This window comes from Tursiops truncatus, chromosome 3, assembly GCF_011762595.2.
Source record: "Tursiops truncatus isolate mTurTru1 chromosome 3, mTurTru1.mat.Y, whole genome shotgun sequence".
NCBI lineage: Eukaryota > Metazoa > Chordata > Mammalia > Artiodactyla > Delphinidae > Tursiops > Tursiops truncatus.
The window spans coordinates 108,817,539-108,844,973 of NC_047036.1; the positions used below are offsets into that span (position 1 = coordinate 108,817,539).

The 27,435-nt window shown below is 37.8% G+C and overlaps 1 protein-coding gene across 1 annotated transcript in view; it reads right to left on the reverse strand.

Moving 5' to 3' along the window:
* Positions 1-601: 601 nt before the first annotated feature.
* The window catches only part of MEIKIN (meiotic kinetochore factor), a 136,223-nt gene continuing 109,389 nt past the window's right edge, over positions 602-27,435 (reverse strand). Inside the window, exons 11-12 of the mRNA XM_073802485.1 lie at positions 10,451-10,574; positions 602-830 (exon numbers count right to left, since the gene is read on the reverse strand). Of these exons, the coding sequence (XP_073658586.1) occupies positions 799-830; positions 10,451-10,574 (156 nt within the window). The 3' untranslated portion in view covers positions 602-798. The remainder of the gene's footprint in view (positions 831-10,450; positions 10,575-27,435) is intronic.

Sequence of the window (27,435 nt, forward strand, 5' to 3'; positions counted from 1 at the left end):
TGTAACCTCAGTTAATTCTTCAATTTTACAATTCTCTTTCATATTGAAGGAGCTTTGAAAATTGGCCTCATTTACTTTTATGTCTAATAACATTAGTAAAACCAACAGAGTTAAAATCTCACCGTTATACACTGTTCACTGACAACAGGATTGTTCCTTTTTAGGAAGGGCATTTCCAAGATGCCACAATAAGCTGTATTACCCCCCCAAAAAAAATCCTACAGATAGATAGCATTAGCTAAAAAAGGTTGTTCGGGGATGAGGTAATATATTAAATACTTAGTGTGTGATTGATTGTACGTATTATACATTCCCTGCTTCAGCAAACCTTAAGTATAGAGTTTCTTTCAGTCAGACCTGGAATTAGGTCTCTCACTCATGTGGTTTCAATTAAGTTCTGTTAAAAATAGCTCGTAATATAAGCATCAACAATTTTACTACCTTTAATCCATACAAAGGATAAACTTGGGAAAAAACCATCAAAGGAAGTTACCTAGTATCCTGGTGTTGGGTCTTTATAAATAGCTGAAGTCATCTATTTAGTGTACAGTCTTCTAATATAAGCTATTTGTTATTTTATAATACAAATACATACATTTAAGAAGCAGACAGAAGATTCTTTCTCAGCTCATTAAAAGTAATTTATAAGACTCAACAGAATTTCAACATCAGGATATATCACAAATAATCAGAGAATTTTGCTTTTTGAATTTCATGTAATTTTAGGCAGACATTCTGCTTCACGGACTTTGACTTCACATTCAAGTCTTCAAAGTAGTGAAAATTCAGCCACAGCTGCTACATCCTGCCACTTGTTTTTATTATAATATCTGGAGAAAAAAATAACAATAGATTATTTCATATGCATCACAAGCAGGTGTTCAATAGTTATTAATAATCAGTCCCTGGGGGAGAGAACGCTTGATGTCCAAGCAACTCCATCCATCGAGCCTTAGGAAACAAATCCAGAGGTCATTAAAAAAAAAAAATGGAATAGCTGGCTCACTCCTTCCTGGACATGCTGAAGACGCTTCTCTTCTCTTTGGAGACACAAAGAGACCTGCTCAATAACATTCCAATGGAAAGCCCAGCAAAGACAGCTGTTAGTGGCCATCACAAGTCGCTAACTCCAGCCTTGTAACCTGGTGGAATGGATCCAGTTGTGCTCCTAATCCCAGTCCTCCTCAGCCACCACCTAGTCAGAACCTCCTCACATTTTCCTACCCATCTCTCCTTTTCATTCTCCTACCCTTTGTTGTAGATGAACCCAGGTTCTTTCCAATACAGGATTCTGGGGCCTTCACCCCTCCCCCAATATCTTGTACCACAAGATCCAGAGTGGAGTCAGCTTTACCTATTTCCATTGCCACTTTCATACTACGATATACCTCACCCGCTAGCCTAATCAGCCTATATCAATAGGTTCTCAAACTCTGCTGTACCATAGAGTTATCTGAGCTTTTACAAATCCTGATATCCAGGCTATACTCCATACCAATTAGAACAGAACCTCTGGACAAGGGACTCAAATATCCAGGAAAGTCTGATGTGCAGCTGTTGGAACACCAGAGACCTATATCTTTGATATTCAAAGTGTGGTCCATGGACCAGTAACTTCAATGTCACCTAGGAGTTGATTAGAAATGTAGAATCTTGGGCTCCATTCCAGACCTATTGAATCAAAATCTCCATTTTAAACAAGATCCTCAAGCAGTTCACAAGTAAATTAAAGTTTGGGAAGTACTGGCTATTCTACCCTCTATTCCTCCTTATTGTTGTCTTCACTGACCTCAGATACTATCTGCTCATTTATTAAAGACTTTGGGCCACAGCCATCTTCTCCATACCAATTTTTTTTTTTTTTTTTTTTTTGCTGTACGCGGGCCTCTCACTGTTGTGGCCTCTCCGGCTGCAGAGCACAGGTTCCGGACGCGCAGGCTCAGCGGTCATGGCTCACGAGCCCAGCCCCTCTGCGGCATGTGGGATCTTCCCGGACCAGGGCACGAACCTGTGTCCCCTGCATCGGCAGGTGGACTCTTAACCACTGCGCCACCAGGGAAGTCCCATACCAATTTTTGAGTAACTTTCCAAGTGGCAATCAACCCACCCAACTATGTAGTCTCCCCTATCCCTCCTCTGCCTTCATATATACATCCAGGGCCATGCCCTATATTTTCCCCTGACATCACCTAGAGCACATCATTTCTAAAACTTTACAATACTAGAGACCTAGGAGTCATCCTCTAACTGTCCTTCTCTCTCACTACCCTGTACCAGTACCTAAGCAGTCACTAAACCCTGGCAATTATACCAATAAACATTTTTAGGTTACACTGGTTCTCAATCCCCAGAAATCCTGAATCAGACTGCTGAAGCAATGACCCTGGAATTTGCATTATTTATACATTCCCCATGTGGTATGAGCACCACACTTTATCATATTTCTGTGTGATACTTCTGCCTGCTATTATTATCTAAAAACTCAAACTCTCACTAAAGATATATATGTATCCAGGTAAAGGCTGTTATTCTACTAGCTTAAGATATGAATTTATAACACATCATTTATCATCTCTTCTGGAGATGAAAATAAAAATCTTACTATAAGGATAGCTACAGGTTTTGTCTGATTTTCCAAAATGTACTGTTAGCTTGGAAGTCTTCTCTGACACTTCAAAGTTAAAAGCATCCTCTCCTGGGCTCCTAGAGTGTTTTGCTCCACTTCTAACTTATCACCTTATAGAGAAGACTGTGAGGTCTACTTCATCACTAATCTGTGAGCCCCAGAGAGCAAAGGCTATACTCCTATCCCTATCTAATAATGCAGAGCATAATGCATGCTTGTTGGCTGAATTAAAGTACCAATAAATTAGACATCCATTGCTGTAACTGTAAGAGGTACAGAAGCAATGATTGTCCAACCGTCTTCTTGGCAAAAAAAAAAAAAAAGTTAAGTTTGTTTAAATAGATATAGAAGTCCAATGTGTAAAGCAAAGAGAATCAAAACTGCTCTGTCTGGATGACCTGAGAAACTCAGAGCCCTATCTACTCTACCCCACATTCCCTATTTGACAGCTACCCAGTCAAACTCAGAACCAGGAAAACTAAGTTCTAGTTCTGACTCTACCAGTAATTAGCTGTGTGAACTTGGGCAAGTCACTTATCAATATGGCCAGGTCATTTTTTTTATACGCAAAATGAGCAAAATAAACTAGATTATTATATGGTTCTCAAATTTTAGTGCTTATTGGGATCACTCTGAAAGCTCATCAAATTGTAGATTCTTGTGCCATATCGCTAGAGATTGTAATTTACCAGGTCTGCAGTGATTCTGCTACAGGTGGTCAGAGGAGCACACAATGAGAAACCTTGGACTGGATGTTTTCTAAGGCCTCTTCTATCTGTCTCTCTGTCACCATTCTCAGATCTCTACTTACCCACATCACCTCCTCTACCACATCTCTTTTGGACTCCTCTAGTGGTTTACTTTCACCAATTTGTTTTCTTTAATCAGCATAGTGCCAGTTATTAATGAACAAGCAGCATACTGAACAGGGGTCCTAGACCATCAAAAGTGAGCTTCACTCTGTAGTCCTGATTAGATTACTGCCAAACTAGCTAAACTGTTAAATGCCAGGACTAAAAATAGCCTGCTGCATGTTTAAAATAACATGCTCACAGTTAGCTTGGGGCTTTGCTATTTTTACTGAAGGAAAGACAGAGACAAGTGCCCAGAGGTTGAAAGGGAATTACTTAAATAAGGAGGCTGCTATATGAGGTGAGAGCCTAGGAAGAAGCCAGGAGGTGGCACAACTAGTTCAACAGGCATCAGGGGGCTTTCTGTGAATTAAACTAAAAATTTTGGTCTGATTTCTCCATAAGGGAAAAACGCACTCATCGAAATTTTACCAGCAATGACAGAGATAAGAGTAGGAAAGGTTAGGCAACATCTGGGATTCGATTTGGAAAGTGTCCAAGTCATTGTCAAAGGCCGTCCGAGAGCCAGCGACCATACAGAGAGTCTTAGGAGACCTCATCTGAGAGCGTGAAGACCTCCTGTGAGGGGAGGAAGTGTTACAATGCCAGCGTCTTTTTCCTCCCTTTTTTTTTCCCCAGAATTCTGTAAAAATGCAAAGAAAATTGGGTGGTACTTGAGAATTGGGGGTGAGGATTACCGCAGATGAGAAACATACTTCTATATTTCAGTTCCACGCCACAAATCCATACAATTCCGCTTTTCAACTGTACCAAAGAATCTGCTTATGAATTTGACACGGTCTTAATGGTAGCATGAAAGGCCGAATTTTTCACGTGTTAATATTTTTTCCACATTTATCCTTGAATCTGAAGAACTTCATACAGTACTGTAAATTTAACTTACATTGAGTTTGATGACAGTTCTTGTGAAGAGCTTCTGCATGTAACAGACACACAGTTAAAGAACACAGCAGAGTACAACATTTGCAGGACCAATTCTGGAACCAACAGATGTGACCTCTCATTTGCCATCTTATATATCAGTTTTACCAGCTCCTTCTAAATGTGTGTATTATTTGTAAGGAAAAGAAGGAAAACCCTAAGACTTGTCTAATAACTTAGTGGACAATGTGTGTCTTGGGTTTAGGATGGATAGCAAAGTCTTTTTGAGCTGTGTTATCTAACTTGTATATACAACTGTAATTAAAAGTTTGGATTCACCTGTTTCTCGCGGTTTACAATGATGAATCATTTGAAAACTCTGGAAATGTGACTAGGATATGATTTAAGACTGTAGAAGTGAAGAAGCTCTTCAAGTGCTAAAACTAAAGACTTCTAGTTTGGGGCTCAAATTCAGTTAAGTACTGTTTGTATGCCAGGATATGTGAGATGTAAATGTAATAGGTCACTTTTCACCCTTGTAGTTATAAAATAAAAATTCTGTAAAACAGAAAGAGATTGTACTACTGAATTAACAAAAGTTATACTAAAGTATCATGTTTAAAAAAAAAAGTATATATATATATATATATATATATATATATATATATATATATATACACACACACAGAGTTAAGCTGTTGCTGTTACCCTGTCTGGATTTGAAAAATGTGCTGATATATATATATATGTACACACACACACATCCACATATATATATATATGTGTATATATATGAAATACACACACACATATATATATATTATATACCCGCACACATCTAAAATGGCCTAAAGCAGACATCCATGTAATTACAGCTGCAAAATGAAGACATTTCGGAGAGAACATTGTATCATAGTTCATTCATTTGCAGTGGATCTTTGTTCCTTTTTACTGTGGTAATTTTAGAAATGAGTGTCAAGTTTGAAATTAGATCTGCTAAGTTGGGGTTTTGCTGCTTGAACTCGGCACTGGGTCCTCAAATAAACTGATGTGAATGTAGTATTTTCCCCTGTGTGAAGAAGCAGCCGCACCCCAACAGAATAGGAGGAAAAATCTAAAACTGTTTCAAGTTTTATCTTTTTGTATATGAAAATAATATAATAATAATAATAATTTTGGTCTGAACACTCAAAAGAACTTCCTAGATACAACTTAGTTTTGATTTGTTGAATAATTAAACCCAGAATTGTGACATTACCTGCTGTCATAAATTAATATGATAGGCCAAAAAGATCAAATTAAGACAAGTTTATTTTTATCATTTTACTGAAGTATAACATACACACAGAAAAGTACACATATGTGTACTATACAGCTTGTTGGGTCTTCAGAAACTTAACACACCCATGTAACCAGCATCCAGATAATGAAACTGAACACTACCAGTACCCTAGAATTCCCTCTTATAACGCTTTCCAGTTAATACCCGCTCCCCAACAAGGACACCCACTGTGGTGATTTCCATCATAGTTTAGTTTGCCTAGTTTTGTACTAAATATAAGTAATATTAAATGTACTGTATTGTGTTTGGCTTCTTATGTGGGACTCATCAATATTGTTGCAAGTAACTATATACTGTTGATTCTCACTGCTATATAGCACCCTAATGAATGAATATACCACAGTTTATTTGTCCATTCTACTGTTGATGGGCATATTCGGATAGTTTCCAGTTTGAAGCTATTACCAACAGTGCTGCTATGAACATGCTAGTATATATCTTATGATGAACATATGTACCCATTACAGTGGATACACTGTATATATATATACAGTGTCATATATATGTTAGCCACCCCTGTCATCACCCAATAAGCCAATGAACAAAGTGGCCATGATGGCAGGGATGGAGGTTATGCATGGTCTCAGCAAAACAGACTGGAAGTGGAATTGCTGGGTCTTTAGTGTCCAGGGAAGTGGAATTGCTGGGTCTCTTTTCCATCTCAGTGAAACTTCTAGGGTTCCAGTGGTATGAGAGATATGCCTTATAAGGTAAAGGATAAGTTGTTCCATCTGGCCTCTCCTACAACCAAAAAGGAGACAACATGTAGTGGGCCATTTTAGATTTTGGAGTCAACATATTTCCTCATTTGTGTGTACTACTCCAGCCCACCTACTAAGTGACCTAAAAAGTTGCTGGTTTTGAGGGAGTCTCAGAATAAAGAGAAGGCTCTGCAAAAGGTCCAGGCTACTGTGCCACTTGTACCATATAGTCCAGCAGATCCAATGGTGCTTGAAATGTCAGTGGCAGAAAGAGATGCTGTTTGGAGCTTGTAGGTGAATAATCACAGTACAGGCCCTGAGGATTTTGGAGCAAAGCGCTGCCATCCTCTGTGGGTAATTACTCTCTTTTTGAGAAATAGCTTTTGCTCTGCTACTAGGTCTTAGTAGAGATTGAATATTTAACCATGGGCCACGAAGTTACAATGAGAGCTGAGCTACCCATCATGAATTGTGTGTTGTCTGATGCACCAAGCCATAAAGTTGGCTGTGAAGAGCAGCACTCTGTTAGCAAATGGAAACAGTATATATGAGACTGAGCTCAAGCAGGTCCTGAAGGCACAAGTAAGTTATATGAGGAAGTGGCCCAGATGCCCGTGGCCCTTACTCCCGGTACATTATCTTCTCTCTCCCTGCCTGCTTTAATGGCATCATGGGGAGTTCTCTATGGTCAGGTGACTGAGGAAAATAAAGCTAAGGCTTCGTTTACAGATGGTTCTGCAAGATATGCAGACACCATCTGAAAGTGAACAGCTATAGCACCTACAGCTTCTTTCTGGGACATCCCTGAAGGAAACTGGTGAAGGGATGAAGTGAGCAGAACTTCAAGCAGTACATTTGGTTGTTCACTTTGCTGGAAGGAGAAATGGCCAGATGTTTGATTATATACTGATTCATGGGCTGTGACCAATAGTCTGGCTAGATGGTCAGGGACTCAGAAGGCACATGATTTGAAAATTGGTATCAAGAAAATATGGGAAGAGGCATGTGGATAGAACTCTCTGAATGCGCAAAAAACATGATGATATATGTGTCCCACATGAACACTCACCAAAGGGTTATCTAAGCAGAGGAAAATTTTCATAATCAAGTGGATAAGATGACCTGTTATGTGGATACCCATTAGCTTCTTTCCCCAGCCACCCCTGTCATCACCCAATAAGCCAATGAACAAAGTGGCCATAGTGGCAGGGATGGAGGTTATACATGGTCTCAGCAAAACAGACTTCCACTCACCAAAGTCAACCTGGCTACAGCCACTGCTGAGTACCCAATCTGTCAGCAGCAGAGACCAACACCTAGTTGGTCTCTGATATGGCACCATTCCCTGGAGAGGTCAGCCACCTACCTGGTGGCAAGAGGTTGATTACATTGGTCCACTTCCATCATGATCAGGGCAGCATTTTATTCTTACTGGAATAGTAAGAATAAATTACTCTGGATATGGATTTGCCTTCCCTGCACATAATGCTTCTGCTAAAAATCACCAACCAAAGATTTATGGAATGCCCTATCCACCATCATGGTATCCCACAACATTGTTTCTGATTACAGAACTCACTTCACAGCAAAAGTAGTTTGGCAATAGACCCAAGTTCATGGAATTCACTGGTCTTACCATGTTCCCCACCATTCTGAAGCAGCTGGCCTGACAGAATGGTGGAAAGGCCTTTGGAATACTCAGTTATAGCACCAACTAGGTGGCAATACCTTGCAGGGCTGAGGCAAGGTTCTGCAGAAGGTTGTGTATGCTCTGAATCAGCATCCAATACATGGTACTGTTTCTCCCATGGCCAGGATTCACAGGCCCAGGAGTCAAGCGGTAGAAATGGAAGTGAGACTATTCAATACTACCCCTGGTGACCCACTGCAAAATTTTTGCCTCCTTTTGCCATGACTTTATGCTCTGCAGGTCTAGAGGTCTTAGTTCCAAAGGGAGTAATGCAGGAGTCACAACAATGATTCCACTGAACTAGAAATTAAGACAGCCACCTGGCCACTTTGAGCTTCTCATGCCTCTGAGTCAACAGGCAAAGAAGGAACTTACTGTGCTGGCTGGGGTGATTGATCCTGACTACCAACGGGAAACTGGACTACTACTCCATGATGGAGGTAAGGAAGAGTATGTCTGGAATACAGGAGATCATTTAGAGCATCTCTTCTACCATGCCCCATGATTAAGGTCAATGGAAAACTACAATAACCCAATCTAAGCAGGACTACTAACAGCACGGGCCCTTCAGAAATGAGGGTTGTGTCACCTGACCAGTTAAAGAACCACAACCAGCTGAGATGCTTACTGAGGGGAGAGGGAATATGAAATGGGTAGTGGAGGAAGGTAGTTATAAATACCCGTTATGACCACATGACTAGTCAAGCAAATATCTTTGTTTTCTTCTCTCTCTCATGCCCATGTCATATAACATAAGTTGTATTAATATCAGTTAACTTTATATCATAGTATTTAAGTTATATGATATCAAGCAGAAGAACAAACATCACCCATCCTCTTCTGGGGAAGGAGTTAGTACATTTTCAGTTTTATTTACAGCAGTTGTATTATGTTAGGCAGAAGTATGACTTTGTTATTGTCTTTATTTGGAGATTAAATATGGTTTAAGGAGATGTGTATGAATGCATAGTTGACATGGAGTGGACTGTGATGGTTAGTTGTATGCGTCAACTTGGCTAGGCAACATTACCCAATTAAATTAAATACTAATCTTGGTGTTGCTGTGAAGGTATTTTGTAGGCTCAGCTAACATACGTAATAACTAACTTTAAGTAAAGGAAATTATCCTTGATAATGTAGGTAGGCCTCATCCAATCAACTGAAAGACCTTAAGAGCAAAACTGAGGTTCCTCTGAAGAAGAAAAATTCCTCCTGAGGACTGACCGTATCATTAGCTCCTGCCCAAGAGTTTCCAGCCTGCCCTAGAGTTTTCAGCCAGACCCTCCAATTGCATATGTCAATTCTCTGAAATAAATCTCTTTGTATACGTATACATAGATTGTGGCTATATATGTCCTACTAGCTCTGTTTCTTTGGTAGAATCCTGACTGATATGGCATCTACTATTCCCTACCACTATGCTAAAAAAGCTATCAGAGATAGACATAGAAAGAAGTCTAGTATGTGGTTTCTGTCCTTGAAAAATTCATAACCTAAAGAATATGAAAAGTCAGCATTGTAAATTATGTCAGGTAGTAGTATATTATTCAGTGTCAAATGAGTGTCATCGAATTAAGTAGTCAAGGAACTTAGAGGAAAATAAAAAGATCTCTGTGGACTTCAGGAGTGCTCAGGGCACATTCTGTGGAGGAAATGGGGACAAGGATCAAGTTATACATAACCTATTAAGTTTCAATTGCTTCACTGCCTGCTTACCTTTCGAAGGTGCCCAAGCTCCATCGAGTAATTAGACATTCTGCCTGATATGCAGTGAGAGAAGTACAGAAAAACCTAAACTTGGCGTTTAGAAGCCTTTAAAGATTGAATTCCTCTCCACCACTCGGAAGCAGTGTGATCTTAGACAAATTTCATACTATAATACTTTAAGCCTCAGATTCTTAATATATTAAATGAGGACAGAGTATACATCCTGTCATCATAAAGTAATAGTGAGAAATAAAGAAGTTATAATAAGGCGCCTTTCACAGAGGAAGTGCTCAACCAATGTTAAGTGAATGCAAAAATATCTCCATATCTTTAAAAATGAAATACCTACTAAATATGAAACCCAACAACACTAAATTTCAGATAGTTATAAGAGGAAGTATCCTAGATAAACACACTTTAAATCAATGGCATAAGCTAATTTTTCAAGAGATGAAGTATCTGACTTTCAAAAAACTATTTTGCTCAGGTTCTAAAACCTGACCAAGTTTTTAATAATTTTACCATTTCCACTTTATGCCAGAACTCTCAGAATACAATCTATAATTGAACTTCCTGTATACATAAGGAATTTACAATTTAAAAATGTTTGGTGTCTTCCAAAAAGTAGGTTCTGCATTCATACTACAGTACCTTCAGGAGTATCTTTAGGAAGAGAATACTTCTTCTTCCTTACAATAACAGCTTTACTTTCCACTTGTCTAGTTCCTGGTGATGCTTTAATAATACAACATATTTCTGATGTATTTGAAGGAAACTGCAAGAGAAAAAAGCAGATATTGCATATTTTTTCCAGGTACTATATCTATAGATTGTTTTATTTTATTTCAAAGGCAAATAGTCTCAATATCCATATATTTCATAGATATTAACAATAGAAAGCATCTATGAAATGCTTATTTCACTCCAGACACTAGGTAATTGGTTTTAAAACATTTGCTTATTTAATATTCCCAAGAACCAGCAAAGCAGATTATATTACTCCCATTTGTAAAACAAGGAAACTTATGTTCAGAGAGGTTAGATAACTTATTTAAAAACAGAGAGAAAGTAATGAGTTGAGATTCAAGCACTCCAAAGTGGGAGAGAAAGTTTACAGGATTTACTGAGTTAAAACATAAATATAAATTTAAGTCAGAGCCAAACACTAGATTTCCTTGATTTCCCAACTCAGTTAATTTTTTTTGAAATTTTATGAGGAATATTTATTTCTTCTATAATTGATAGATTAAATTAAATCACCTTTTTATACCACTTTACATCCCTTCCCCCATAGCACTAACGTTTAGTCTTTCTACTGGTTACCTTTATAACTTTTTTCTACATTGAAGTATAGCTGATTTACAATATCGTGTTACTTTCAGGTATACAGTGCAGTGATGATTCAGTTATATATATATATATATTTTCAGATTCTTTTCCCTTATAGGTTATTATAAAACACTGAGTATAGTTCCCTGTACTACTCAGTAGGTCCTTGCTGGTTATCTATTTTATATATAGTAGTGTGTATATATTAATCCCAACCTCCTAATTTATCCCTCCCCCCACCCCCCCCCTTACCCTTTAGTAACCATAAGTTTGTTTTCTAGGCCTGTGAGTCTCTTTCTGTTTTGTAAATAAGTTCATTTATATTGTTTTTTTTTTTAGATTCCACACAGAAGCGATATCATATGATATTTGTCTTTGTCTGGCTTACTTTACTTAGTATGATGATCAGATCCATCCATATTGTTGCAAATGGTATTATTTCATTCTTTTTTATGGCTGAGTAATATTCCATTGTATAAATATACCACATCTTCTTTATTCATCTGTCGATGGACATTTAAGTTGCTTCCATGTCTTGGCTACTGTAAATAGTGCTGCAATGAGCACTGGGGTGCGTGTACCTTTTCAAATTATAGTTTTCTCTAGATATATGCCCAGGAGTGGAATTGTAGGATCATATGGTAGCTCTATTTTTAGTTTTTAAAGGAAACTCCATAATGTTCTCCATAGCAGCTGTACCAATTTACATTCCCACCAACAGTGTAGGAGGGTTCCACTGTAGTTTAGATTTGCATTTCTCTAATTAGCAATGTTGAGCATCTTCATGTGGTTTTTGGCCATCTGTATGTCTTCTCTGGAAAAATGTTTATTTAGGTCTTCTACCCATTTTTTCATTGGGTTGTTTGGTTTTTTGATACTAAGCTGCATGTGCTGTTTGTATATTTTGGCGATTAATCCCTTGTCAGTTGCATTGTTTGCAAATACTTTCTCCCATTCTGTAGGGTGTCTCTTCATTTTGTTTATGGTTTCCTTTGCTGTGCAAAAGCTTTTAAGTTTAATTAGATACCATTTGTTTATTTTTGTTCTTATTTCCATTACTCTAGGAGACGGATCCAAAAAGATATTACTGCGACTATGTCAAAAAGTATCCTGCTTATGTTTTACTCTAGGAATTTTATACTATCTGGTCTTACATTTAGGTCTTTAGTCCATTTTGAGTCTATTTTTGTGCATGGTGTTAGAGAATGTTCTAATTTCATTCTTTTACATGTAGCTGTCCAGTTTTCCCAGCACCACTGATAACACTTCTGAGCACCAACAAGGTCACAAGACCCAGCCTAGCCAATCAATGTATTCCATGCCACTAGACACAGGGACTGGCTCAGAACAGGACACCGTAAATGGGCCAACAGGAAGAAAGGAATGCTGAACCTGAGATTGTGACAAAAAACCAGAATCGTTAAAGGGGACCAAAATGGTCCCAGATTGATACTCAACCCTAGCTACACTTGTAGTAGAAACAGACACAAATCTTAGGAGGATGAGATCTCCAATTTAGGTCCATAGGATTCTCATCAAATAAGAGCAACAAAATAAATGATCAGGGTCAAGGTCAGTGTCAGAGTTGTTCTTCAAGATTCAGCTCAGAATAGTTTTAAGCAGAAATGATGGACAAAATACATTTCACATCCTCATATAATTTCACTATAATAACAAGAAAGTAAGTACCAAAGGGGCTGTAAAAAACGCTATTGGTAATTTGATAGGGATTGTCAGTTAATTTAGACAATATCCCGTCAAGCAGACCGTCTCTAGAATAAAGAAATACCGTATCTTTCAAACATGGCATATCTTGTCTCTTAGAACTCAGAAGTAGAGATACATATTTATGAAGGGCTCCTCCTATTTTAAATAAAGATTATACAGAAACCTCTTCAAATGTAAAATTCATATCACCCTCTGAAGTGGACATCTGCAATTTTCCTGCCCAGAATTCATTTTCCATCCTTCTGATACTGAACAGTACCAGAGTTTTCTTGGGAGAATCTACTCATTCGCCCTTTGGCTGGTTGGAAAACCACTGGGAGAGACAGAAAGGTTGATGAAACCTGGACTTCACTCATGAGGAGTGCACAGGTACTGGCTTGCCCCCAAGCAGGTAAGACAGAGGTCTGCCCCAGCAGCTGCTGGGTTTCCAGCAGCCACCTCAGAGCACTCCCCAACCTGAGTGAAGTGAACGCCCCAGCACAGCTCACTCCATGCCACCGCGTGGCACTGAATCTAGGGCAGCAGCTCAGGGGAAAAGACTTGACCTTGGGATGCAGAGGTGACCCGGTTCTGGGGCACAGCCAAGGTAGAGCAGCAGTGCTGACTGCTGGTGTTTACTCAAGCAGCACCCCAGAAACAGCCCAGACTTCTGACAACAGCACAGCCACTGGGTTTCCCCGCGACCACCTCGCTATGTACCCCAGCCCAAGCTGAGTGTGGCTCACTCCATGCCACACCACAGGTCTATATCTGGAGCAGCCACGACCTGGGAAAAAATGTGACGAACACAGGCAGAGCATTGGACTTCTGTAGGTACACAAGCCCTCCTTTGGGGCAAAGGTCCTGGTGCAGGGAGAAGGAAAAACAATTAAAAACAGAGCCAGCATGAGCCCAACCCTCAGGGCTTCTACTCCAGCAGCTTGGGATCACAACCCGCTGTGACTGGGTTGTGACAGCCATGCAGCAGAGAGGAAGTCCTGCCTCACAGCCTGTGCAAGTTCTAGCCCCTCCATCTCCAGCCCCACCTCCTCCAAGGTGATAGCTGCCAGCAACACTGAAGAAAGGCATGACTGGTGTCCACATCAAATCCATCCCTCCCACCAAAGGCACTGAGCACATACAGTCTACAGAGAAAAACTCCCATGTAAGAACACCTCTTCAAGACCATAACAGGTAACTGTTTGATTTAAATTCAAAGAGGCAGAGAAAGTTAAGCAAAACAAAAAGGCAGAGAAACTGCCCTCAATTGAAAGAGCAAGGGAAAAAAACCCTGAAAAACAAACAAATAAAAATAAGCAATTTACCAGATAAAGAATTCAAATCATTCGTAATAAAAATGTTAACTGAACTAGGAAAAATAATTGATCTAAACACTGATCATTTTAACAAGGAAAGAGAAAATATAAAAAAGACCTCATCAGAAATGAAAAATTCAATAGTTGAAATTAAAAAACACACTAGAAGGAATGAATAGCAGACTAAGTGATACAGAAGAATGCATAAGTGACCTAGAAGATAAAATAATGTAAATCATCCAATCAGAACAGCAGAAAGAAACACAAATTTTAAAAAAAAAGCAACCTATGAGATCTTTAGGATAATATTAAGTGTGACAACATTCACATTATAGGGTTTCCAGAAGGAGAAGAGAGAGAAAAGGGGATTGAAAATGTATTTGAAGAAATTAGGCTGAAAACTTCGCAAATCGAGAAAAGGAAACATATATCCAGGTACAGGAAGCACAGAGGGTCCAAACAAGATGAACCCAAACAGACCCATAGCAGGACACATCATACTTAAAATGGCAAAAGTTAAAGATAAAGAGAGAATTCCAAAGGCAGCAAGAGAAAAACAAAGAGTCATATACAGGGGAATCCCCTTTTTGCTATCCTCTGATTTTCTGCAGAAACTTTGCAGGCCAGAAGGGAGCAGCATTATATTTTCAAAGTCCTAAAAGGGAAAAACCTACAACCAAGGGTACTCTATGCAGTATTATCATTTAGAATAGAAGGAGAGATAAAGAGCTTCTCAAACAAGGAAAAACTATAAGAATTCATCAATATTAAACCTACTCTAAAAGAAATGTTGAAAGGTCTCTAAATGGAAAAGAAGTAAGAATCTAGAGGAAAGAGAAAATTCCACTAGGAAAGGCAGGTATATAGTAAGGATTGAAGATTACTTAAATAAACCACTGTGCAGATTAAAAGACAAAATATTGTAAGAGCAACTACAACTACAATTACCAGCAAAAGGATAAGCATGAAGATGTAAAATATGACATCAAAAACACAAAATGTTGGGGAGGGGAGTAAAAAATGGAGATCTTTTAGAATGTGTTTGAACTTAAATGAATACAAGTTTAAAACAAGTAGATATAATCCTGGGTCAATATTATTTCTATGGTAACCACAAATCAGAAAGCTACAGTAGATAAAGAGAAATCAAAAAGAAATGTACCCAAGTACACTACTAAAGAAAATCATCAAACCACAATGGTAGAAACAAAAAGAAGAAATCAACAGAGAACAACTACAAAAAACAACTGGAAAAAAGTAATAAAATGGCATAAGTACATACCTACAATAATTACTTTATGTGTCAATGGACTAAATGCTCCAGCCAAAAGACATAGCGTGGATGACTGGATTAAAAAAAACTCTTCAATATGCTGCCTATCTGAGGCTCACTTCAGGGCTAAAGACACACACAAAACTCAAAAACTGAAAGTGAGGGGATAGAAAATATATTTCATGTAAACAAAAACAACAAGAATGTGGGGATAGCAATACTCATATCAAACAAAATAGATTTTAAAACAAAGGCTATAACAAAGATGAAGATTAATTATCATTCACAATGATAAAGGAATCAATACAAGAAGAGGGTATTATACTTATTAACATATATGCACCCATACAGGAGCAACTACATATATAGAGCAAATACTAACAGACATAAAGAGAGAAATCAGCAATAATACAATAATAGTAGGGTACATTAACACCCCACTGGCATCAATGGACAGATCATCCAGACAGAAAATCAATAAAGAAACAGTGGTCCTAAATAACCCAATGGACTGGTTGTACTTAATACATATCTATAGGACGCTAAATCCAAAAACAGCAGAATACACATTCTTTTCAAGTGCACATAGAAAGTGCTCCAGGGTAAATCACATACTGGGCCACAAAACAAGCCTCAACAAATGTAAGGGGATAGGAATTATTATCATGCATTTTTTTCCAACCACAATGGTATGTAAATACAAATCAACTACAGAAGGAAAAATGGGAAAAGAACAAACGTGTGGAGACTAAACAACATGATACTAAAAAACCAATGGGTCTATGATGAAATCGAAGAGTAAACCAAAAAATACATCAAGACAAATGAAATGGAAAAAAAAGTTCCCAAAATCTATGAGATGCAGCAAAAACATTTCTAAGAGGGAAGTTTATAGCAATACAGCCTTCTTCAAGAAACAAGAAAAATCTCAAATAAACAACCTAACATTCCACTTAAAAGAATTAGACAAAGAAGAACAAACAAAGCCCAAAGTCAGCAGAAGGAAGGATAAAGATTAGAGAGGAAATAAGTAAAATAGAGATAAAAACCATAGAAAAGATCAATAAAACCAAGAACTGTTTTTTTAAAAAAGATTTTAAAAATTGATAAACTTTTAGCCAGGTTCATCAAGAAGATAAAAGAGAGGACTCAAAATAATTAATGAATGAAAAAAATAATAATAATTAATGAAAGAGGAGAAATAACAACTGACAACAAAGAAATACCCCCGCAAAATCATAAGATAATACTATGAACAGTTAGTATGTCCACAAATTGGACAACCTGGAAGAAACTGACAAATTTATAGAAGCATACAACCTGCCAAGACTGAACCAAAAAGCTACAAATAATTTAAACAGACCAATCACTAGAAGTGAAATAGAATCTGTAATTTAAAAAAAGCTCCCAGCAAACAAAAGTCCAGGACCAGAGAGCTTCAGAAGGGAATTCTACCAAACATATAAAAAAGAATTAATACCTATCCTTCTCAAACTATTCCAAAAATTGAAGAGGAAAGAACACTCTCAATTCATTCTATAAGGCCACCGTTGCCCTGATACCAAAAGCAGACAAAGACACTACAAAAAAAAGAAAATTACAGGCCAATATCTTTGATGAATATAGATGCAAAAATCCTCAACAAAATATCAGCAAACCAAATCCAGTAATATATAAAAAGGATCATATACATGATCAAGTTGGATTTATTCTAGGGTCACAAGGACAGTTCAATATTCGTAAATCAATCAGTGTGATACACCCAATAACAAAAGCAAAGATAAAAATCACATGATCATCTCAATAGACACAGAAAAAGCATTTGACAAAATTCAACATCCATTCGTGATAAAAACTCTCATCAAAGTGGGTACAGAGGGAACATATCTCAACTTAATAAAAGCCATTTACAACAAGCCCACAGCTAATATCATACTCAATGGTGAAAAGCTGAAAGTCTTTCCTCTAAAATCAGAAAGAACACAGTGGGCAGAAGATGCCCACTCCCAACAATTCTATTTAACATAGTAATGGAAGGCCTAGCCACAGCAATAAGGTAAGAAAAACAAAGAAAATGTATCCAAATTGGAAGAGAAGAGGTAATACGATACTTTGTATAGAAAATCCTGAAGCCTCTACACCAAAATTATTAGCAATAATAAATGAATTTAGTAAAGTTGCATGACATGAGATTAATATACAGAAATCTGTTGCATTTCTATACACAAAGAAAGTAAAAAATACAAAAACAATCCTGTTTAAACACACAGAGAAGAGAATAAAATAACTAGGAACAAAATTAACCAAGGAGGTGAAAGACCTATACTCTAAAAACTATAAAACATTGATGAAAGAAATTGAAGATGATACAAAGAAATGAAAAGATATCCTGTGCTCTTGGATTGGAAGAATTAATATTTTTAAAATGGCCATACTACCCAAATCAATCTACAGATTTAATGCAATTCCTATCAAAATAAACATGACATTTTTCACATAACTAGAACAAATAGTCCTAAAAGTCATATGGAACAACAAAAAGACCCTGAGTTGCCAAAATAATCTTGGGAAAAAAGAACAAAGCTGGAGGTATAACCCTTCCAGACTTCAGACTATACTACAAAGTTACAGTAATCAAAACAGCAGAGTAGTGGCACAAAAAGAGACACATAGATCAATGGAACAGAATAAAAAGCACAGAAATAAACCTACACAACTATGGTCAATTAATCTATGACAAAGGACACAAGAATATACAGTGGAGAAAAGACAATGTCTTCAACAAGTGGTTCTGGGGGAAAATGAACAGCTACACGTAAAAGAATGAAATTAGAACATTTTCTAACACCGTTTACAAAAATACAAAATTACAAAATGGATTAAAGACCTAAATACAAGACTAGAAACCATAAAACTCCTAGAAGAAAACAAAGGTAGAACACTCATTTACATAAATAGTGGCAATATTTTTTGAAAATGTCTCCTAAGGCAAAGAAATAGAAGCAAAAACAAACTAATGGGGCCTAAGTAAACTTAAAAGCTTTTGCATAGTAAAGGAAACCATAAACAAAATGAAAATACAACCTACAGAATGGGAGAAAATATTTGCAAATAATATGACCAACAAGGGGTTAATATCCAAAATATATAAACAGCTCATAAAACCCAATATCAATAAAAACAAACAACCCAATCAAAAAATGTCTAGAAGACCTAAATAGACATTTTTCCAAAGAAGACATACAGATGGCTAACAGGCATATGAAAAGATGCTCATCATCGCTAATTATTAAAGAAATGCAAATTGAAACAACAATAAGATATCACCTCACATCTGTCAGAATGGCTATCATCAAAAAGTCTACAAAAAACAAATGTTGGAGATGATATGGAGAAAAGGGAACCCTTGTGCACTGTTGGTGGGAATGTAAATTGGTGCGGCCATTATGGAAAACAGTATGGAGGTTCCTCAAAAAGAAAAAATTAAACTACCATTTGATCCAGCAATTCCATTCCTGGGTATATGTGCAGAAAAAATGAAAACACTAATTTGAAAAGATACATGCACCACAATGTTCACAGCACCACTATTTACAATACCTACGACATGTAAGCAACCCAAGTGTCCGTTGACAGATAAATGGATAAAGAAGATGCAATATATACATACACACACACACACACACACACACACACACACACACACATATATATATATAAAATGAACCATTAGCCATAAAAAAGAATGAAATTCTGTCATTTGCAGCAATATGGATGGACCTAGAGAATATTATACTTCATGAAATAAGTCAGACCAAGAAAGACAAATACTTTATGACATCTCTTATATGTGGAATCTAAAAAAATAATAATACAAATGAATATACAAAACAGAAATAGACTCACAGATATAGAAAACAAACTTGTGGTTATCAAAGTGGAGATGGCAGGGGAGAGGGACAAATTAGGGGGACTGGAGTAACATAAAAACTACTATGTATAAAATAGATTAACAACAAGGATACATTGTAGAGCACAGGGATTATAGCCATTATTTTACAATAACTTATAATGGGGGTACAGTCTGCAAAAACACTGAATCACTATCTATACGACTGAAAATAGTATAATATTTTAAATCAACTCTACTTCAATACAAACAATTAATTACTTTTAAAAATTAAAATAAGATAAAATCAGCAAAAGGAAAAGGCACATAGGGTGGAGTCCAGAAGAAAAGGCATACAGAACTGAATTCAGGAGGATACGCTTCCAGTTGTCCACTCCTAGTTGAGGTCACATGGAGAACACTTATTTCTCCCATGTACAAAGTACTGCCAACCAGGGAAGCTCAGTGAGCCTTGGCATCAGGGTTTCTATTTGGAGTCAGTCACATAAGCATGCAGTGCCTGCATGACTGACCTCAGCTACTCAGACCCCAGTCCCCCAGAGGTCAAACTGATACAAGGTGGCCCAAAGCCTCAGGCAACAAAAACAGGTGTTTACCATAAATCACTTGCTAGCATAAACTATCTGGCCTGGCTCAGAACATACAAAAACACTGTTATCAGTCAGGATATGCCAGGGGCTCAGAGGTCATCTCCCAGGAGCCTCACCACAGGATAGGCCTGAGGACCTTGGGAAAGTGCAGGCCTTATGATCTAACCCTTTCCTGCATACATATAATATACAAGGAAATGACAATTAGGGTAACAGAAGAGTCCCAACAGCAGTATGTAAGAGAGAAGACAGTGGAATGATAGCATCACAGAGCAGAGAGAAAAATCGCTCTCAACAAAGAAGTATGTACCCAATAGATGCAGAAAAAAATTTTAATAAAAATCACATTCACATCATAGCAAACTAGAAATAAGGGGAAGTTCTCAACCTAGTAAAGGATATTGGTAGTCCTGAGTATTGTTTCTCAAAGACTTTCTATTTTTTGTGGAGAATATACACCTCCTATTCCCCTTCTGATTCAGTAAGGACACGTGAGTATTTCTGGCCAATGAGTTTCTGTTGCGGCCTCTCCCGTTGCGAAGCACAGGTTCCAGACGCGCAGCCTCAGCGGCCATGGCTCACGGGCCCAGCCGCTCTGCGGCATGTGGGATCTTCCCAGACCAGGGCACGAACCCGTGTCCCCTGCCTCAGCAGGCAGACTCTCAACCACTGCGCCACCAGGGAAGCCCTGGCCAATGAGTTTAGAGCAGAAGTAATGAACGTCATTTTCAGGCCAGAATATTTAATTGCCAATGTAAGAAGACATTCCAGAGTTTTCTTTTTTTTTTTACTGGCATAATTTCTAGCAATATTCAAGATGCAGGCTGCTCTATGAGCAGGGCCCTAAGTCAACCCAATGGACATAAAGCATGATCAAGAAATGAACCCTTATTCATTCAGCTGCTAAAATTCTTTTACTTGCTTCTTACCACAGGTTATCCAGCTTAGTACAAGTTATCTATAAAATAACGTGCACAAGCTTTAAGCTTAACAGGGAAACTTTTTTTTAAACATCTTTATTGGAGTATAATTGCTTTACAGTGTTGTGTTAGTTACTGCTGTATAACAAACTGAATCAGCTATATGCATACATATATCACCATATCCCCTCCCTCTTGTGTCTCCCTCCCACCCTCCTTTTCCCACCCCTCTAGGTAGTTGCAAAGTACCGAGCTGATCTCCCTGTGCCATGCAGCTGCTTCCCACTAGCTATTTTACATTTGGTAGTGTATATATGTCAGTGCTACTCTCTCACTTTCATCCCAGCTTGCCTTATCCCCTCCTGTGTCAAGCCAATTCTCTATGTCTGTGTCTTTATTCCTGTCCTGCCCCTAGGTCCATCAGAACCATTTTTTTTTAAGATTCCATATATATGTGTTAGCATATGGTATTTGTTTTTCTATTTCTGACTTACTTCACTCTGTAGGCCAGACTCTAGGTCCATCTACCTCACTACAAATAACTCAATTTCATTTCTTTTTATGGCTGATTAATATTCCATTGTATATATGTGCCACATCTTCTTTATCCATTCATCTGTCGTTGGACACTTAGGTTGCTTCCATGTCCTGGCTATTGTAAATAGTGCTGCAATGAACATTGTGTCACATGACTCTTTCTGAATCATGGTTTTCTCAGGGTCCAGGCCCAGTAGTGGGATTGGTGGGTCATATGGAAGTTCTATTTTTAGTTTTTTAAGGAACCTCCATACTGTTCTCCATAGTGGCTGTATCAATTTACATTCCCACCAACAGTGCAGGAGGGTTCCCTTTTCTCCACACCCTCTCCAGCATTTATTGTTTGTAGATATTTTGATGATGGCCATTCTGACTGCTGTGAGGTGATACCTCATGGTAGTTTTGATTTACATTTCTCTAATAATTAGTGATGTTGAGCATCTTTTCATACATTTGTTGGCAATCTGTATATCTGCTTTGGAGAAATGACTATTTAGGTCTTCGGCCCATTTTTGGATTGGGTTGTTTGTTTTTTTGATATTGAGCTCCATGAGCTGACTGTATATTTTGGAGATTAATCCTTTGTCAGTTGCTTTGTTTGCAAATATTTTCTCCCATTCTGAGGGTTCCCTTTTCATCTTGTTAATGGTTTCCTTTACTGTGCAAAAGCATTTAAGTTTCAGTAGGTCCCATTTGTTTATTTTTCTTTTTATTTCCATTTCTCCAGGAGGTGGATCAAAAAGGATCTTGCTGTGATTTATGTCATAGAGTGTTCTACCTATGTTTTCCTCTAAGAGTTTGACAGTGTCTTGCCTTACATTTACATCTTGAATCCATTTGGAGTTTATTTTTGTGTATGGTGTTAGGAAGTGTCCTAATTTCATTCTTTTACATGTAGCTGTCCAGTTTTCTCAGCACCACTTATTGCAAAGGCTGTCTTTCTCCACTGTATACTCTTCCTCCTTTATCAAAGATAAGGTGATAATACATGCATGGGTTTATCTCTGGACTTTCTATCCTGTTCCATTGCTCTATATTTCTGTTTTTGTGCCAGTACCATACTGTCTTTATTACTGTAGCTTTGTAGTATAGTCTGAAGTCTGGGAGCCTGACTCCTCCAGCTCTGTTTTTCTTTCTCAAGATTGTTTTGGCTATTCGGGGTCTTTTGTGTTTCCATACAAATTGTGCATTTTTTTGTTCTACTTCTGTGAAAAATGCCATTGGTAGTTTGATAGGGATTGCACTGAATCTGTAGACTGCTTTGGGTAGTATAGGCATTTTCACAATGTTGATTCTTCCAATCCAAGAACATGGTATATCTCTCCATCTGTTTGTATCATCTTTAATTTCTTTCATCAGTGTCTTATAGTTTTTTGCATATAGGTCTTTTTTCTCCTTAGGTAGGTTTATTCCCAGATATTTTATTCTTTTTGTTGCAATGGTAAATGGGAGTGTTTCCTTAATTTCTCTTTCAGATATTTGATCATTAGTGTATAGGAATGCCAGAGATTTCTGTGAATTAATTGTGTATCCTGCAACTTTATCAAATTCATTGATTAGCTCTAGTAGTTTTCTGGTAGCCTTTTTAGGATCCTCTATGTATAGTATCATGTCATCTGCAAACTGTGACAGTTTTACTTCTTCTTTTCCAGTTCGGATTCCTTTTATTTCTTTTTCTTCTCTTATTGCTGTGGGTAAAACTTACAAAACTCTGTTGAATAACAGTGGTGAGAGTGGGCAACCTTGTCTTGTTCCTGATCTTTGAGGAAATGGTTTCAGTTTTTCACCACTGAGAACAATGTCGACTGTGCGCTTGTCATATATGGCCTTTATTATGTTGAGATAGGTTCCCCCATGCCTACTTTCTGGAGAGTTTTTATCATAAATTGACGTTGAATTTTGTCAAAAGCTTTTTCTACATCTATTGAGATGATCATATGGTTTTTATCCTTCTGTGTGTTAATATAGTGTATCACAATGATTGATTTGCATATATTGAAGAATCTTTGCATTCCTGGGATAAACCCCACTTGATCATGGTGTATGATCCTTTTAATGTGCTGTTGGATTCTGTTTGCTAGTATTTTGTTGAGGATTTTTGCATCTATGTTCATCAGTGATACTGGCCTGTAGTTTTCTTTCTTTGTAACATCTTTGTCTGGTTTTGGTATCAGGATGATGGTGGTCTCGTAGAATGAGTTTGGGAGTGTTCCTCCCTCTGCTATATTTTGGAAGAGTTTAAGAAGGATAGGTGTTAGGTCTTCTGTAAATGTTTGATAGAATTTGTCTGTGAAGCTATCTGGTCCTGGCTTTTGTTTGTTGGAATGTTTTTAATCACAGTTTCAATTTCAGTGCTTGTGATTGGTCTGCTTATATTTTCTATTTCCTCCTGGTCCTGTCTTGGAAGGTTGTGCTTTTCTGAGAATTTGTCCATTTCTTCCAGGTTTTCCATTTTATTGGCATATAGATGCTTGTAGTAATCTCTCCTCAGCCTTTGTATTTCTGCAGTGTCAGTTGTTACTTCTCCTTTTTCATTTCTAATTCTGTTGGTTTGAGTCTTCTCCCTTTTTTTTTTTTTTTTTTGGTGAGTCTGGCTAATGGTTTATCAATTGTGTTTATCTTCTCAAAGAACCAGCTTTTAGTTTTATTGATCTTTGCTACTGTTACCTTCATTTCTTTTTCATTTATTTCTGATCTGATCATTATGATTTCTTTCCTTCTGCTAACGTTGGGGTTTTTTTGGTTCTTCTTTCTCTAACTGATTTAGGTGTAAGGTTAGGTTGTTTGGGGCTCTTTTGGTTTTTGAGGTAGGACTGTATTGCTATAAACTTTCCTCTTAGAATTGCTTTTGCTGCATCCCATAGGTTTGGGTCATCGTGTTTTCATTGTCATTTGTTTCTAGGTATTTTTTGATTTCTCCTTTGATTTCTTCAGTGTTCTCTTCTTACTTAGTAGTGTATTGTTTAGCTTCTGGGTGTTTGTATTTCTTATAGATTTTTTCCTATAATAGATATGTAGTCTCATAGCATTGTGGTCAGAAAACATACTTGATACAATTTCAATTTTCTTAAATTTACCAAGGCTTGATTTGTGACCCAAGATATTATCTATCCTGGAAAATGTTCCATGAGCACTTGAAAAGAAAGCGTATTCTGTTGTGTTTGGATGGAATGTCCAATGTCCTATAAATATCAATTACGTCCATCTTGTTTAATGTATCTTTTTTTTTTTTTTTTGTGGTATGCAGGCCTCCCACTGCTGCGGCCTCTCCCATTGCGGAGCACAGGCTCTGCACACGCAGACCCAGTGGCCATGGCTCATGGGCCCAGCCGCTCTGCGGCACGCGGGATTCTCCTGGACCGGGGCACAAACCCGTGTCCCCTGCATCGGCAGGCAGACCCTCAACCACTGCACCACCAGGGAAGCCCTAATGTATCATTTAAAGCTTGTGTTTCCTTATTTATTTTCATTTTGGATGACCTGTCCATTGGTGAAGTGGGGCGTTAAAGTCCCCTACTATGATTGTGTTACTGTTGACTTCCCCTTTTATGGCTGTTAGCATCTGCCTTATGTATTGAGGTGCTCCTATGTTGGGTGCATAAATATTTACAATTGTTATATCTTCTTCTGGGATTGATCCATTGATCACTATGTAGTGGCATTCTTTGTCTCTTGTAATAGTCTTTATTTTAAAGTGTATTCTGTCTGATATGAGTATTGCTACTGCACCTTTCTTTTGATTTCCATTTGTATGGAATATCTTTTTCCATCCCCTCACTTTCAGTCTGTATGTGTCTCTAGGTCTGAAGTGGGTCTCTTGTATACAGCATATCTACAGGTCTTGTTTTTGTATCCATTCAGCCAGTCTATGTCTTTTGGTTGGAGCATTTAATCTATTTACATTTAAGGTAATTATCGATAGTATGTTCTTATTACCATTTTCTTAATTGTTTTTGGTTTGTTATTGTAGGTCTTTTCCTTCTCTTGTGTCTCCTGCCTAGAGAAGTTCCTTTAGCACTTTGTTGTAAAGCTGGCTTGGTGGTGCTGAATTCTCTTATCTTTTGCTTATCTGTAAAGGTTTTAATTTCTCCATCAAATCTGAATGAGATCCTTCCTGGGAAGAGTAATCTTGTTTGTAGGTTTTTCCCTTTCATCACTTTAAATGTGTCCTGCCACTCCCTTCTGGCTTGCTTTCTACTGAAAAATCAGCTGTTAACCTTATGGGAATTCCTTTGTATGTTATTTGTTCCTTTTCCCTTGTTGTTTTTAATATTTTTTCTTTGTATTTAATTTTTGATAGTTTGATTAATATGTGTCTTGGCGAGTTTTTCTTTAGGTTTCTCCTGTATGGTACTCTCTGTGCTTCCTGGACTTGATTGAGTATTTCCTTTCCCATGTTAGGGACGTTTCTCTACTATAATCTCTTTTAAGATTTTCTCAGACCCTTTCTTTTCCTCTTCTTATTCTGGGACCCCTATAATTTGAATGTTGGTGTGTTTAATGTTGTCCCAGAGGTCTCTGAGACTGTCCTCAATTCTTTTCATTCTTTTTTCTTTATTTTGCTCCCTGGCAGTTATTTCCACCATTTTATCTTCCAGTTCACTTATCAGCTCTTCTGCCTCAGTTATTCTGTTATTGATTCCTTCTAGAGTATTTTTAATTTCAGTAATTTTGTTGTTCATCACTGTTTGTTTGCTCTTTAGTTCTTCTAGATCCTTGTTAAATGTTACTTGTATTTTCTCCATTCTGTTTCTGAGATTTTGGATCATCTTTACTATCATTACTCTGAATTCTTTTTCAGGTAATTTGCCTATTTCACCTTCATTTATTTGGTCTTGTAGGTTTTTACCTTGCTCCTGCGACTGTAACATATTTTTTTGTCGTTTCAATTTTTTTTTTTTAAATGGGTGGTGCTGTATGCCTGTCTTACTGGTTGTTTGGCCTGAGACATCCAGCACTGGAGTTTGCAGGCAGTTAGACAGAGCTGGGTCTTGGTGCTGACATGAGGACCTCCAGGAGGCCTCACTCCGATTAATATTCCCTGGGGTCTGAGGTTCACTGTTCGTCCAGCAGTTTGGACTCAGAGCTCCCACCACAGGAGCTCAGGCCCAACCTCCCCCATGGGAACCAAGATCCCGCAAGGTTCATGGCACAGTGAAAAAAAAAAAGAAAAAAAAAGGAAGAAAGAAAGAAAAATGGAGCAGTAAAATGTCAAAGAATAAAAAACAAAATAAAATTAGAAAGATAAAGAATATATTAGGAAAAATAAAACTGTAATTGAAATAACTGCAACAAGGTAAAATAAAACCACAGGAAGAAAAAGAAAAAAAGGGGGGGCAACAAGCTAAAAGGAGAGATCACTAACAAAGTATAAAGTAAAATAAAATTAGAAAAATAAAAGATTTATTAGGAAAAATATAAAGAATCAACAATAATGAGTCAACAAGTTAAAACAGGGCTTCCGTGGTGGCACAGTGGTTGAGAATCCACCTGCCAATGCAGGAGACATGGGTTCGATCCCTGGTCCGGGAAGATCCCACATGCCGCAGAGCAACTAAGCCCGTGCGCCACAACTACTGAGCCTGTGCTCTAGAGCCCGCAAGCCACAAGTACTGAGCCTGTGCGCTGCAACTACTGAAGCCCACGTACCTAGAGCCCACGCTCCACAACAAGAGAAGCCACCGAAATAAGAAGCTCACACACCACAACAAACAGTAGCCCCCACTCGCTGCAACAAGAGAAAGCCCACTCACAGCAACGAAGACCCAATGCAGCCATAAATAAATAAATATTTATTTAAAAAAAACAAGAAAAAACACCAAAATAAAACAAGGTAAAACAGCACCCCAATCAATAAAACAAGGTAAAACAGCACCCCAAACTAAAAGAGGAAAAAAGAAAAGGAAAAAGAAAAAAAAGCCTTGGCTATGGGGGCAGAGTTTAAGCAGGGGGTGGAACTTAGGCAGGGCCAGGGTTTAGTGTGGGGCCGGACCTAGGTGGGTAGGGTGGTGACGTTTGAGACTGGGGCAGGGCCTAGGCGGGTGACGTTCAAGT